Below are 13,120 nucleotides of genomic sequence, written 5' to 3'. Positions count from 1 at the left end.
TAGCCCTGGCTAATGGTCCTAATCCACCATTTACTTCCGATGTCTTGTTCTTTGGATTCTATAGGAATATCAGTACTCTCACATCTTTATTCGATTGTCTCCAATGAAGCCTGTGCTTTCAAGCGCTTCAGGGGCGTTGAACATAAAGGGAACTAAAATACTCACATGTTGCCCCAAAACCCTGGATGGGATAACTGAGGTAGAAAGTCGCTACTATGCTCAGGGCCGTTGATGGGTGCGTTTCCATCGTTATTAGTGGTTGAGTCTGGTATGCTCTGGCCTGCATGTTTGGAGCTGTATTGATGCGCGGCTTGTGGTGCTCTCTCCAGAGATGTGAAAGTGGGCTGATGTTCTGGTGAACCTTGATGCTGCTTTTGAAGTTGCTCCTCCGTCACGACCTCATCTTCCCGAGGTTGGCGTTGTTCAGGCACAGAGGCTTCAAACCCATCACCATCACCAACAAGGTACGAGCAATTGCTGCAGACTGGTCCCTTTCGGCGATCCTGGTCTTCTGAACCACAGGAAGGGCAAATCCAACGCCAATGTCGCGTCTGCCAATCCTCGAGACGTTGGTCATGTTCAACACCAGCGTTTCTGTCTGAGACCTCTTGTCTAGGACTGTCGGAGACCACTTTGTCCTCGACATGTTCTCGGGCTCGTTCCTCGCTGGTGGCCATAACCGTGTCGTCGAGCTTGAGCCAGGCCTCTGCTTCAACCTTATCGCGACCCTCGTTCTCGGCCTGAGTAGCTACAGCCTCGCGTTGTTGCTCAAAAATCCTAGCCTGCTGTTTTGGGCTCTGAGCGCTCAGGTTAAGCTCTTCACCAAGAAACAGGAACTCCTCCCCGTCTTCAAACCACGGTATATCTATTGGTCTCTCAAAGAAGTATTTCGTTTGAGCCTCCTTGGATTGAGTGATGGCCTCAGCTTCAGCCTCGCGGTGATCCTTACCAGCCTTGACAGCAGCTTCGAACTTGAGCATAGCCTCCTCGTCAGCCCTATCACGAGCCTCGGCCTCAACCTTTCGACGGGATTCAGCAGCCTTGAGCTCAGCTTCAAACCTAAGCCTCGCGTTCTCCTCAGCAGCTGCCATGGCCTCGGCGTGTTTTCGACTTCGCTCCTCCTCGGCCTTTCGTTCAGCCACCAATCTCTCGCGGGCAGCCTTTTCAGCCTCGACTTTGGCCTTTTCGATCTCTCTTTTAGCCTCTTCTTGGGCAGCTTTCATGTCCTTCATTTGACGACGGCGGGCCTCCTCGATTTCGAGCATCTTAGCCCTCGCCTCTGTTTCAACCCTGTCCCGACTCTCGGCCTCGGATTGTCGGCGAGCTTCCATGACCTTCAGCTCGGCCCTGAGTCGATCTTCTTCAGCGCGTTCAGCCTTGATTCTCTTATAGGCAGCTTCCTCGGCTGCCGCTATAGCTTGAGCGTAGAGTCGAGCTCGCTCCTCCTCCTCAGCTTTCTGTTCGGCCTTCAACCTCTGATAGGCAGCCTCTTCCGCCTCGATCCTGGATTTTTCGATCTCCCTCTTTGCCTCTTCTTGAGCAGTCTTCATCTCCCCCATTCGGCGATGGAAGGCTGCTTCCTTACCATTGTGGATCTGAACCTCAGACTCATGAGATAGTTCAACTGTCTCCTTTCGCTTCTCCTGCTGCATGGCAATGTCTCTCTGCACCTGCCTTTCCAACGGCCGAGCTTGCAGATATTTCACAAGCGCTTCGTCACCGGCTGCAGGCCTGACAGAGGGCGAAGCGAGATAGTCCGACAATATAGGAGGTTGATCTCCAGTAGAACCTCCAGCAGCTTCTCTATTAGTAGCGTCAATGAGATCTTCCCATGAATTCCAAGACTGTACAGAAAGGATGTTGCTGGTCTGATCAGATAGTTCTCCTTCACTTCCAAATACGGCGAACCCGAGATCTTGGGGTTCCTCCTCGTCGTCTTGATTCACCCGGTAGCTGTTGTCTATATCTGACTCCGAGGCTTCGGAGTTCGTCTCGGAGTCCGGAGCTGCAGGCAATGCCGAAAGGGATATTTCTTCGAGATGCCGACCCAGATGTGTGGTTATTGTAATCTTCCCAGGTCCGGCTTCGTCTCCGCACAGAGGGCACTCGATCTGTTCCCAACTTGGTTCCATGCCATGGTCGAGAGCCAGGTGTTGCAGCCAGTTGGCGCGGTTGGAGAAGGTAGAATCGCTGCGTTTGCATGATGTGTCGAGACACACATACGGCTGCAGATCAATGTAGAGATGGCGTCTATCGATGTTAGCGGTGGCTTCCGGCTGTTGGCTCCGTTGACTTACTTCCATTGGGAATTAGTAGTTATGATGACCGAACGTCCACATGCAACACACGGGAACGCCTCTCCTCTTTTCGCTTCCTCTGGCAATGGGGGAATCCGGATGGATCGATTGCCATCCCTGTAGCTCATAATAGTCTCTGCATATGAGCTTGCCGGATTTAGAGATGAGCCAAGGCCAGAGTCGTGGAATTTTGAGCCCGCGGTGACTTCAACAACTTGTTCAGGCTGTTCAGCATGGACTTGGTTGCGGTCTCGTTCGATCTGACACCTTAGGTAACGTTGATAATTGACCATACCAAGCGAAGAAAATAACTTAGCATCAGCTGCCGGGAACCGATGCTCAATCTTGTTGGCAAAAACTTGATGAGGTGCCCAAGAAGACAGAGAGACGTTAGCTTCGGTCATCTCCGGCTCTGGGTCCGTGGCTGGGTCTCGAATCATCTGGTCTAGTTCGATGAGACAATCGACATCGGTCTTGAGATCCTCTGCGAGTTCATGAACGTCCGCAGTGCTGTATTCAGATGTTGAGTCGCTAGACGAGTCGTCGGCCACGTGGGAAAAGTTGACTTCTTCCAAAATGTTGCTCACTTGGTCGCACAGCCCTTTGGTCTTGGGATTTGAGATGTGTGCCACAGGGACAAGACCTGAAAATGGTTAGAGACTCTTAGTGGGCAAGAGATCATATCACTCACGATCGATAAGGGTAGAGGAAAGGTGGGAAAGCGTCTTCATCGTGGCTTGTCTCAACTTCCGCGATCGCTGGAACTTGTCGTCCAGGCTCCCGCTGGCCACTCCATGGCCGTCGGACCAAAGCGAGAAGCAGCTGCGACTTCGATCGAGGCTAATGAAGATATCCCTGGGAAACTTTCCCTTGTCGGAGAGTATCACCACAATCTCGCGAAATAGGGTATCGAGGGCTGCAGTGAGGCGCGCCACAGCGCTCTTCTCATCAGGCTCCTGGGCTGGGCCGCCATCCTGGCGTTCGTTCTGTTGGGACTGCCATTCACGAATAGCAGTCTCTAGGTCGAGAGCATCCTGTGATCGTAGTAGCGCCGCCATTGAGTCTCAAACTGGGATCTCAACAGCTTGAATGCGAGAGTGAACAAGTCGAAAAGAATGAGCCGTGAGAGTGCTGCTTTGGCTGACCACCCACTGCAGCTGAAGCTGCACAGCCCTCACAGCCTGCATACAAATCACAACGCATCACCCCAGCCGCACCCAAACAGCCAATCTCAGGGCTTGAAACGGCCCAACCTCCACCTCGCCAAGCGGCTGCATGTCGCATATATGCCTCGTGCAGTCTGCCTCGGCCTCCCAGCTGCGCCACTGTCTGCTTTTCGACGTGGGTTGAAACTGGAACAACTGTCCAAGAGGCAAACTTGCTTCTCTGACTTCTTTCGCGAAAGCCCTCTGCCTTCTTCGAATGGATTGACCCGACATCTCGGCCTTTTCCCAAGTCGGCGACATGGAGCCCGTCTCACTAGCGTTGGGCATCCTCCCCGTAATCGGCGGCTCAATTGGCGCCTACAAAGCGACCGTCTCAAAACTCAAGATTTTTTGCCATTACTCTCGGGAGGTGAAACGACTGCGACAACGCTTCGATCTCCAGCGGGTTGTTTTTCTCAATGAAGCCGAACTGCTTCTCTCCGATGTGTTGAGGGACAAGGCAGTCGCAAAGAGTATGGTTGACGGGGAAGGCCAATCGCGATGGGATGACACCGATCTTGAGGCGAGTGTTCGAGATCACATGGGCCGGAGCTTGGACTCGTTTAAGGATGTCATGGAAGAAATCGACACCACCATGACAGAATTCCAAGAGGGGTTAGATTGTTTCAAGCAGTTAGAGGCCGAGAGACAAGAGGTATGGTTAAGGGCGGACTGACTGTGGTAGCCCTACTAACAATAACAGGACGAAAATGTCAAAGACGCCGTCAAGAGACTACGCAAGAGGGTCAAGATCACCTTCAGCAAAGACAAGTTCGACGACCTTACAAGCAAGCTCAAGCGATCCAACAAGGACCTCGAACGCATCCGGAAACAGGCCCACGACATCAGTGTCAAGGACACAGCAAAGTGCGTTGTCAAAACTTGCTGCAAGGTAGAAAAGCAGCCTCCCCGCCATTTTCCGTCGTTCGGCTCCATACGGAGAGCTTCGCGTGCTCTTCATGAGGCGTTGCTGACAGCTTGGTCCAACACATCGGAAAGACAGCTTCGCCATTCCCTCAGGCTGTTCCTGGATGCTGAAGGAGTGGAGGAGGTGCGGATGAACTTAGCCATTCTATGCTACGGGCATCAGATGACACATGAGTAAGAAACCCCCAATTGGCTTTTGTGCAGACCATTAACTTAATTACAGGGTGACAACTGCCGAAGCCAACTTGATCCGCCTCCACGTCCAGTCACGCACCCTTGAATCACTATCATGGACTCGTCCAACTGGTCTATTGACCCCAGCCGATTCGACAGTTTCAATCGACTCCCAAAGCACCGAGGAAGGCGGTAGGCGGAAGCGACAAAGAGTACGATTTGCCCCGTCGCCATCTGAAAACTCCAAAGACCATCCAAATGATGTCCCTGACCATTCCTCGCTTTTGCCCAAATGTCCAGTCCCCGACTGTCGAGTCATGACAGATCCAGATGTACTTGAACTTTCAGGCGATATCTGCATGGAGATTAAGCGCCGGGTTACTCGCCACCTGATCTCACAGACCCCGAGCTGTCTCCCTCCATGCCTTGGTCACATTGACTACTCGGTGGAAGAGAGCTTCAGACATTCTTTCTATCCGTCAATAGACGATGAACTCGAGCACAAAGAGTGTCAGGCAACATTAAACCCCGAGGAAGTCATGAGAATGGACGACATCCTCGCGAAACCAGTTGACAAGAGGTTAACCATTGTCCACCAACTCCGCTTGGCCCTACAAATCGCGTCAGCTGTCCTCAAGTTCAGCTCGACGCCGTGGTTAAGAGAGTACTGGAGCGTCCGTGATCTGTACCTTTTCCACGGAAGCCAAGCTGATGAGTTATCTGCATCTATTCAGACGATGCACTTTAAAGTCGACGTTATCAATTCGCAGGATCTAGACTATGAGTCCTTCATGGATGTGGACATGTCCTTGCCCAATACTCCCATGTCCGCCCTCATGGACCAGGCAACACGAAAGTACGGTATCCGAAACATGACGCTATACAGTCTCGGTGTCGTACTGTTGGCTATCGGACAATGGGCGCCAGTCGATCTCAACGACGTGGAGGAAGTGCGTCGGCTGGCTACTGAGCCGTGTCGTTTGGGGCCGAGATATCAGGAGCTCACGCAAAAGGTGCTAGACTGTGATTTTGGCTATGGAAAAGATTTGACTAAGCCGAGACTTCAGGAGGCTGTGTACGAGAATGTGCTGTTGGAGTTGGAAACGATGATTGAGCGGTTAGATCTGAGCAGGTAGTCGCCTACTTTTCAAGTTGACGAGGAGGTGAGCGTCGTTGCCATATAGCGCCCTAGGACATAATTGGTAATCATTCCAGTTCCATGTCTACAAGTCTGGCCCCCACCCTGCCGTTCTCCCTCAAGATCAGGTCGCGTCGTACAATGCCTCATATTGAGTGCCAAGTCGGGGAACTCACTCAAGATGAGTCAACAGTTCAGTCACGTGTTATGAATACCCAGCCTTATTTAAGACAGCAGGCCCCCCATTTCGACTTAGCATCTCTCAAGTCAGCTTGAGCTGCATGAATTTCAGCCGCTTTTGACAATCTCGCCTACCTCACCTACCATATCCAAATCGACACCAGAAAAATCGCTGTCACATCCCATTTTCCACTCAATGTCACAATGAATCTACTTCTACTCCCTACGGAGATCCTGTTGCTAATTCTTCGCCTGCTGGGGCCCGCGTTCTTCCGCTGTGATACTCGACGACTTATGGTGTCCAAATGGTGGTATGACCTCGCCAGGCTGGTCCTCCTTCGAGACCTCGAGTTCTCTGCCAAGTCACTTCCGAAATTTTTCAGGGCGGACATGAGTTCTTTGGTTCATCAACACACAAGAACCGTCAACATCGCCTTCGATGGTATCCAGGATCGCAAGGCAGTGCTCTCAGCATCGCCAGATGTCAGGGAAAAAATGGTTTCCGACTGGACAACAAATGTGGCCAATGACTTGACCTCACTTGCTGCCATTCTACAAGATTGCAGAAATCTGCGCAGTCTTAAATTGGAACCAAGACCAAACTGGCGTGCCCGGAGTGTGTTCCTGCGGACCTGGTTCTCGTCTGACGCGCTGGTTTCCCTCCTATCTGTCGCTCACTTAACCTGCCTCGAATTCGACGCCGTTTGCACAGGGATCGGTGGCGCATCCAGCCGCCCCGGGTCTCACATTTGCGAAGACATCAGTGCGTTGCTCCCCACGCTTCGACGATTGCGGTGTCGCATGAGAAAGATCTGCCCCAGGATCCTGAAGCCTGCTGGAGAGGGCACAATTTCCAGCCTCGAGGAGGTCATCATCAACTTGAATTTAGGAGATCTTTCTCCCCATGCCCCGCTTCAGCACTCTTACCGGTGCGGAATCTTCGTACCCGGCTTAGCTTCAACGTGGAAAGAAGACATGGAGTCAGCGGCAAAGGAGTTGGCAAATAGAATGGCAACGCCGCGGGTTGTAAAGGTCTTGTCACGCTCTGTTCCTGGTCCCCAGATGGAATGTTTCGATGCCATTGCACAGCGTCGGATGCTGCTCGCGCCTGATGCGGCATGGGAGGCAGATGGCGAGGAGGTGGTGGAGACGACGGCAGATGAAGAGTCCTGATCAATTCTACGTCTAAATGGTTTGGCTTACACACTCAAGTGAAGTGTATATACTTGTGGTTTATCTATAGGAACTCGGAAAATGAAGATATCATTGCACCAACTTGGCAGCAGGACAAATACAATTATATCATTGAAAGTGAGAAACTGATAACTTGGAATTGATACGACGGGGGAAATTATGACGCCTCTATGGCAGCCACATTGTCTCGGCCAGTAGGTTAGGACATGATACGTACCATCCCGAGGGCTTCTCTATCCGTTCAATGCCCGACACGGTGCCTGGGACCCCGGCCCGACCGAAGTCGGAGATATGAAAGAGGGCCCATAGTTCCGTGCCCGCATCTCCGAGTGGGGCCGATATCCCCGGATCCCAGTTGTCATGATTCAAGCCGGTAACAAAACAGCGCTTTGATACGAGAAACACTCTCTGTCTCAGCGAAAAGAGTTAATAGATGCTTTGATGGTGAATGATAGGCATCACGGCTTTCAGAATGACGCACGACTTGATATGGCAAGAGATGCTAAATGAAGTGCTATCATTATCAACGAGGATCAGCTTGTTTAGGTAGTGTATGTTCGAATATCACGGGGAAACACCACTATTCACATTTTCGCCGAGTTGGTCGAGTTCTAAGCTTCAATTGCGGTAATCGAGGTGTGGAGTACATGACAACAGAGCCCCTTCCTCACCCTGAAGACCCCAATCCTATGCCGACTAATCTAGCATCGAGATTGACTACTCTTCGATATCCTGGAGGACCTCAACGCTGGCTCCAGGTCCAAGCTTCTCACGGAGCTTCGTTGCGAGCTCCTCAGTGCCCCTATAAAAGTATTAACAACAGCAACCATAAACAACTAGACCGTTAACTTACTTGAGCATGTAGATGGGAGGGAAGATGAGAGGGGAAGGTAGGAAGGAGTAGTCGGAGTTGCTATCGACAATCCTAGCTATGTGTTAGTATAGGTAGTATCCGATCTACCTTCCCTAATAAACTTACTCTCGGACGGAGCGCTCGTCGATGATGTTGCCACCATCAGATCGGACTTGGATCAACTTCTACAAAGGGGACTTTTGTTATTCCTGGTAGGACTTGTCACGTAGCTCTTGAACTTACAGCCATGATGGAGGTTGGTGGTTTGGAAGTCTTGTGTTTGATGTAGGTGTTTGTTGTTGGAGAAGTGGTTATGCTGGTGAAGATTGGACTTTTGAACGGCAGAAGAGCTCGATATTTAAGGACCGAAGGATAGCGGCTAGTGTGACTACAGACACCGAGGAAAGTCTCAGTTTGGCTACTCCCAATGTCGAAGACTACGTCATCAGCATACTCGCGAGGCAAGTCTCATCGTGGAGTGCAAGCTCCAGGACCTCCACTTTGCCAACGAATGCAGGATTACGAATGGGGCAAACACGGCACGGCCCGTGGCGGAGCATCACCAATGGGCTCAGCATGTGGCTAAAACCTTTGACGCAAAGGGTGCACGGAAAGATCTAGCGATGAAGATCATCTACACTGATGGAATGCTACACGCCAACGGTTGGCCCAGACGACGCTACCAAGTTCCTCTGCCAGGAATTTCCCGCATGTGTTCCAGATGAGTGACACAAGAGATGCGCCCATGAGTCGATATCTTGGCCAACGTGTGGTTGGGGAGCTTCACCGGTGAAGCGCATGTCTCACTCGATCTGGCGCCAAGAGGACCCTGATATCGTGGCGAGCGGGGAACTGATTCAATCCGAAATGACTGGTCGCCTCTTGTCTGCCGACAGCCAGATCTGCACTCGACAGAGCAATCACAAGGAAATGAGTGAGCACAGTTTGCCTTGCCGAATGTGGCCTCTTGCTTATAGCCAAGACACGGGAGAAAGAGACATTGTTGACGCGACATAGGGAAGGCCTCAATCGGTCTCGTTACGCGTCAACGATCATCGACATTGTCTTTCAACTTCGTCATCAAGCAGTAATCTGAGACTGACTCTCCGTGCCAAAATGGAGTCTTTTCCCGATTTTCTCCGCAGCTAGTCAACCATACAGCGCCCCCAGAGGGGGAAGAGAACAAGGTACTTGATGGTTCTGTTTTCGTTGTCACTCCCGGGGAGAACCATGAATCTGCCCAAAGTACACAATGCAGTTGACGTGAATCAACTCCCGCAACTGGAAGTCAACAGTTGTCCGAGCACCTCACAGTAACCCGAACGGGAACACGCGAGGCGGAGTTCTCTAAAAGGAAAGTTTCACTTGTGCCATAACTAGTGAATCCTTGGTGAGGCACAAAACTGACTGAGTTCAGGAGTTTCGTTCTAGATCCAAGAGCTTTAAACACCACCTGCTCCCCTGTGAACTCTCCATCAGCAACCAATGGTACATCAAACCTCCAGTCCTCTAGCTCAATTTGCTCTCCCTCTTGGGTAAATCCAACAAGATGATCTAAAGGAAAAGTTGACCATAACCGTTGCCGTCCCCAGCCTGAACATCTACAGGTTCAGGGCCCCGAAGTCTAGCGCCTGTCGAGAAGAGTTCCTCCCTCTCCGGATAGGGGATCTTTCGCCAATCATCCTGTACCCGCTTGGCAGCCTTCAGGAAACGCGCCTTGGTCTTTTCCAAGTTCCCAGCAACAATCTTGTTATGACGCTTAACAAACTTGCCGTCGACTAGGACGTGTTCCACATCGCCGGCATTGGAATGCAGCATGACTGCAGCCACAGCGTCGACCCAGCCGAGCATGCCGAGGCCGGTGCCGTCCCAGACGACAACATCAGCCTTGGCACCAACACTCAACACGCCCAGATCCGGGCGGCGCAGAGCAAGACCGCCGTTTCGCGTGGCGAGGAGGAAGGATTGGGCAACGCTCATGGGGGACGTTGCCGGGATCTCCCAGTTCTGTAGAATCTTGTCATTGATCTTTTCCCGTGTGCTCTGCAGCCACAGGCGAGCTTGAGTCATCAAGTCGGTCGAACCGTACGCATGAGTGTCAACACCCAGAGCAGCTTGGTCCATGATTAGCGCACTGTACGAGTGTCCAATTCCCATTCCCATTTCAGTCTCTGGAGTAATTGCTATGTGCTGATTGGTGCTACGCAACAGCATGGCGCTTTCGTGGGTGAGGGCTGTGGCGTGAGAGAAGACAACAGGGATGCTTATGTTCAGCATATCGAGAGCGTTCAGGTTCACTGGGGAGTTATCGGCTGCGGATAATTAGTTGCACAAGTTAAGCGCAAAAATTGGACAGCACTTACCCCCATATGGACCGCCGCTGCTATGCGTAGTGATGACAGCAACGTCAAGCTCCCTGGAAGGCGATACTGTTAAACACACTTCTTTCTTCCCGGACACGGATGTGAACTTACCTGGCAAGGCTGAAGACCTCATCTACCGATTTGGGGTTGGCAGTAGCAGGGGTGAAGCCGTCAAAAGCCACGCCAATGCTAACAGGCGTATCCTTCACCGGAGCCGATTCTACAATGTCGCGAAAGTTGATGAGCTGCTGCGAGATGGTGTAGTTGGCAACCTCATGGAAAGCGTATGACCAAAACACTCGTGCTCCACTGTCAATGCTAGCATTCAAACCTGCCCAAGCTGTATCGTCTGACCAGGTATGATGAGCGTGGTCCAGCGATGTGGTGGTGCCCGCATTGAGCGCCTCATAGAGGCCAGAAAGCTGACTGATGTAAACTTGTTCAGCGTCGAGGCGACCGGCAGCGGCATACTCGGAAAAGCGGCCAAAGTACTCGACGAGAGTGATGTTTGACATCATGGTCTTAAAGATAGTCTGCCAGCCGTGTCTGTGGGTGTCGACGAATCCCGGCGTGAGGATTCTGCCAGAAATGTCTATAACCTCTGTGTCTGATGGCACAGAAACAGGGGCTTCCTCGTCGGCCGACCATATAGCGGTGATACGGTCGCTTTCAACTAGAAGATTGCCATTTCTAACAACATTGAGATCGTTGACCTCATTGTCATAGGCAATGATAGTGCCGGAAGAGAATAAGATAGACGATGCATAGACCGGATATGTTGCCTCTACCAATGCAAAAATGGCGATCGAGAAACCAGTCGAGACCATCATAATGTCGAATATGGTATCAAAAAGATGTTGTGCTGTACACGACATACATTCTTTTTTTCAAGTTTACGGGGCTGGCCAAGCTTTTAAAGAATTAGGAAGTTCTATCGCAACTTGGGGCTCCTCAGCTTTTCGAATTACCCGGATTGCCTTGGAAACAGCAATTTCCAATAAGAGAGCAACACTGAGAATCTTGTTAGGTCATGCTTTGCAACTACCCAACCGGCATGGCCAAAAGTGCGGAGTCTGTACAGATCTCGGGGTTTCCGGATTGCCGAACTTCTGATGCTTGAAGATCGCGGACTAGCGTCGGACTAGCGTCTAAACCCTGCGAGCGGAGTAGCGTCGGGTTGGCGTCTTCTGATCAACTTCTACACTCCCTCCTGATAGATTTGTCTGGACTTACCATTTAGTAAACCTTCTGACTGATCTGGTCCTCATGAGCCAACTCGCCCGCAACGCATGCCTCTCCTGTTTCACTCAGAAGCGCGGGTGCGACCGCTTCGTGCCTACTTGTGGTCGATGTGCAAGGTATCAAGGACCTTTGAACCACGCGTGATGCTGTATACTCACTACTTGGCCTTCTAGAAATAACACGCCTTGTTGCTATGAACGGCCTCTGGAGCCTTCACGGCAATTGGATGGATTCGCCTTGAATCAGGACGGGGATCTTGACCAATTGCTGACATCACGCCTCTTCGACACCCTGGGTATTCTTAACACCAGCTTGGAGCAACTCGCCGATGCCTATCTCCTATCTGTTCACCAATGGGTACCCTTGATCCAACCTTCGACTTTAAGAGACAAGCTGGCAACGCTGAGAAGCGCTCCACTTGCCGAGCTTGCAACCTTCATGCTCCAGCTTGTACTTGTTGTTCCGCCTTCCTCGTTCTCGCGTTCTCGGGTCCCCATCTTGGATCCCCACCTGTCGCGTCATTTATACAGGAGGTGTAAAGACTCGTTTTCATTGCTTCAAGCAAACCGTCGAGACCGTCTGCTCACGATTCAATCCGGCATCTTGCTCAGTATTCACGAGCAAAGCCAAAGGCTTTATTCTGACGCTTACATTTCCTTGTCGGCCTGTGCTAGCCTCGGCTATGTAATGGGCCTAGACTCTAACGCTGACTTTCGTGACCCTTTTTCTCTTGAGAAAAAGCTTGCCTGGCACGCCATCTATTTCGGCGACGTGGTAAACAAGCTATCGTCGGAGCGATGCTGCCGACCTATGCTGGTCCCAGCTTATGCCACATTTACAAAACGCCGTATCCTCTGCAATCCTTCTCCCGAACTTCTTGATTCGCCGGCCACCTTTGAATCGTCTTCGTCAAGCAATTTCGCCAAGTTTGATCATATCGACCGGCAAGCTGAGGCAGTGAAAGTTCTACATCATGTACTGCAGTTAACCAGGCACCAGGCTGTCTGCCTGGAGATGCTTGTGGACCAGGAGGTCTGGAAGCTTGATTTCTTGATTCAAGAGGGGATTCGTAATGCAATCAGCGCACCTGCGAATCGCCTAGAGCACCAATACAGTCTTGTGGTAATCTTCTTGTTGTGAGTACCTAAGCTATTAGCTCATAGCATATGAACCATTGCTCACCACTCTTAGGTCTACCTTCGAGCTACACAATAAAAGGTTGGCGTGCATCAGAGACCAGCGAGGCTCGGCTGAGATCAGAAAGATATCAGTTGCCGCGTTAGAATCAGCCCTGAAAGTGGCCTATGACCTGTTCCATATGGACGAAGAGGCCAGAGCCATTGATGCCAGAATCTTTGACGATTGGATGATGCCAATCACTGTTATTATTCTCATGCAGGCGGTGGCATCTACAGCCACCCTCCTGGAGGCAGAACATCATCTAGACACCGGCCCCATATTTCAGCTGGCTATACGGTCGTTAAAAGCTGCAAGCCGTCGATGGATGATATCAGGTTTGAATATAATCGCAAAGTTACATGCCACTG

General features: G+C 51.3%; 4 protein-coding genes across 4 annotated transcripts; 2 read left to right on the top strand and 2 right to left on the bottom strand.

Moving 5' to 3' along the window:
- Positions 1-161: 161 nt before the first annotated feature.
- On the bottom strand, positions 162-3,355 carry NCS57_00496300 (uncharacterized protein; the record flags this gene model as incomplete). Its single annotated transcript, XM_053054907.1, has 3 exons — positions 162-2,250; positions 2,298-2,940; positions 2,989-3,355. 3 exons carry the CDS (start codon positions 3,353-3,355, stop codon positions 162-164), a joined length of 3,099 nt encoding a protein of 1,032 aa, XP_052917067.1.
- Positions 3,356-3,761: 406 nt separating this feature from the next.
- Positions 3,762-5,739, top strand: NCS57_00496200 (uncharacterized protein; the record flags this gene model as incomplete). The annotated part of the gene is made up of 3 exons (XM_053054906.1): positions 3,762-4,157; positions 4,206-4,603; positions 4,653-5,739. The coding sequence occupies 3 exons, from the start codon at positions 3,762-3,764 to the stop codon at positions 5,737-5,739; spliced, it is 1,881 nt and encodes a 626-aa protein (XP_052917066.1).
- Positions 5,740-6,125: 386 nt separating this feature from the next.
- On the top strand, positions 6,126-7,094 carry NCS57_00496100 (uncharacterized protein; the record flags this gene model as incomplete). Its single annotated transcript, XM_053054905.1, has 1 exon — positions 6,126-7,094. One exon carries the CDS (start codon positions 6,126-6,128, stop codon positions 7,092-7,094), a length of 969 nt encoding a protein of 322 aa, XP_052917065.1.
- A 2,428-nt stretch (positions 7,095-9,522) lies between these two features.
- Positions 9,523-11,161, bottom strand: NCS57_00496000 (Amidohydro-rel domain-containing protein; the record flags this gene model as incomplete). Its single annotated transcript, XM_053054904.1, has 3 exons — positions 9,523-10,280; positions 10,332-10,384; positions 10,443-11,161. The coding sequence occupies 3 exons, from the start codon at positions 11,159-11,161 to the stop codon at positions 9,523-9,525; spliced, it is 1,530 nt and encodes a 509-aa protein (XP_052917064.1).
- Positions 11,162-13,120: the final 1,959 nt, after the last annotated feature.

This window comes from Fusarium keratoplasticum, chromosome 3, assembly GCF_025433545.1.
Source record: "Fusarium keratoplasticum isolate Fu6.1 chromosome 3, whole genome shotgun sequence".
In the NCBI taxonomy this organism is placed as follows: domain Eukaryota; kingdom Fungi; phylum Ascomycota; class Sordariomycetes; order Hypocreales; family Nectriaceae; genus Fusarium; species Fusarium keratoplasticum.
Note: the sequence above shows the minus strand (reverse complement) of the source record. Positions and strands in the feature narration are given on the sequence as shown.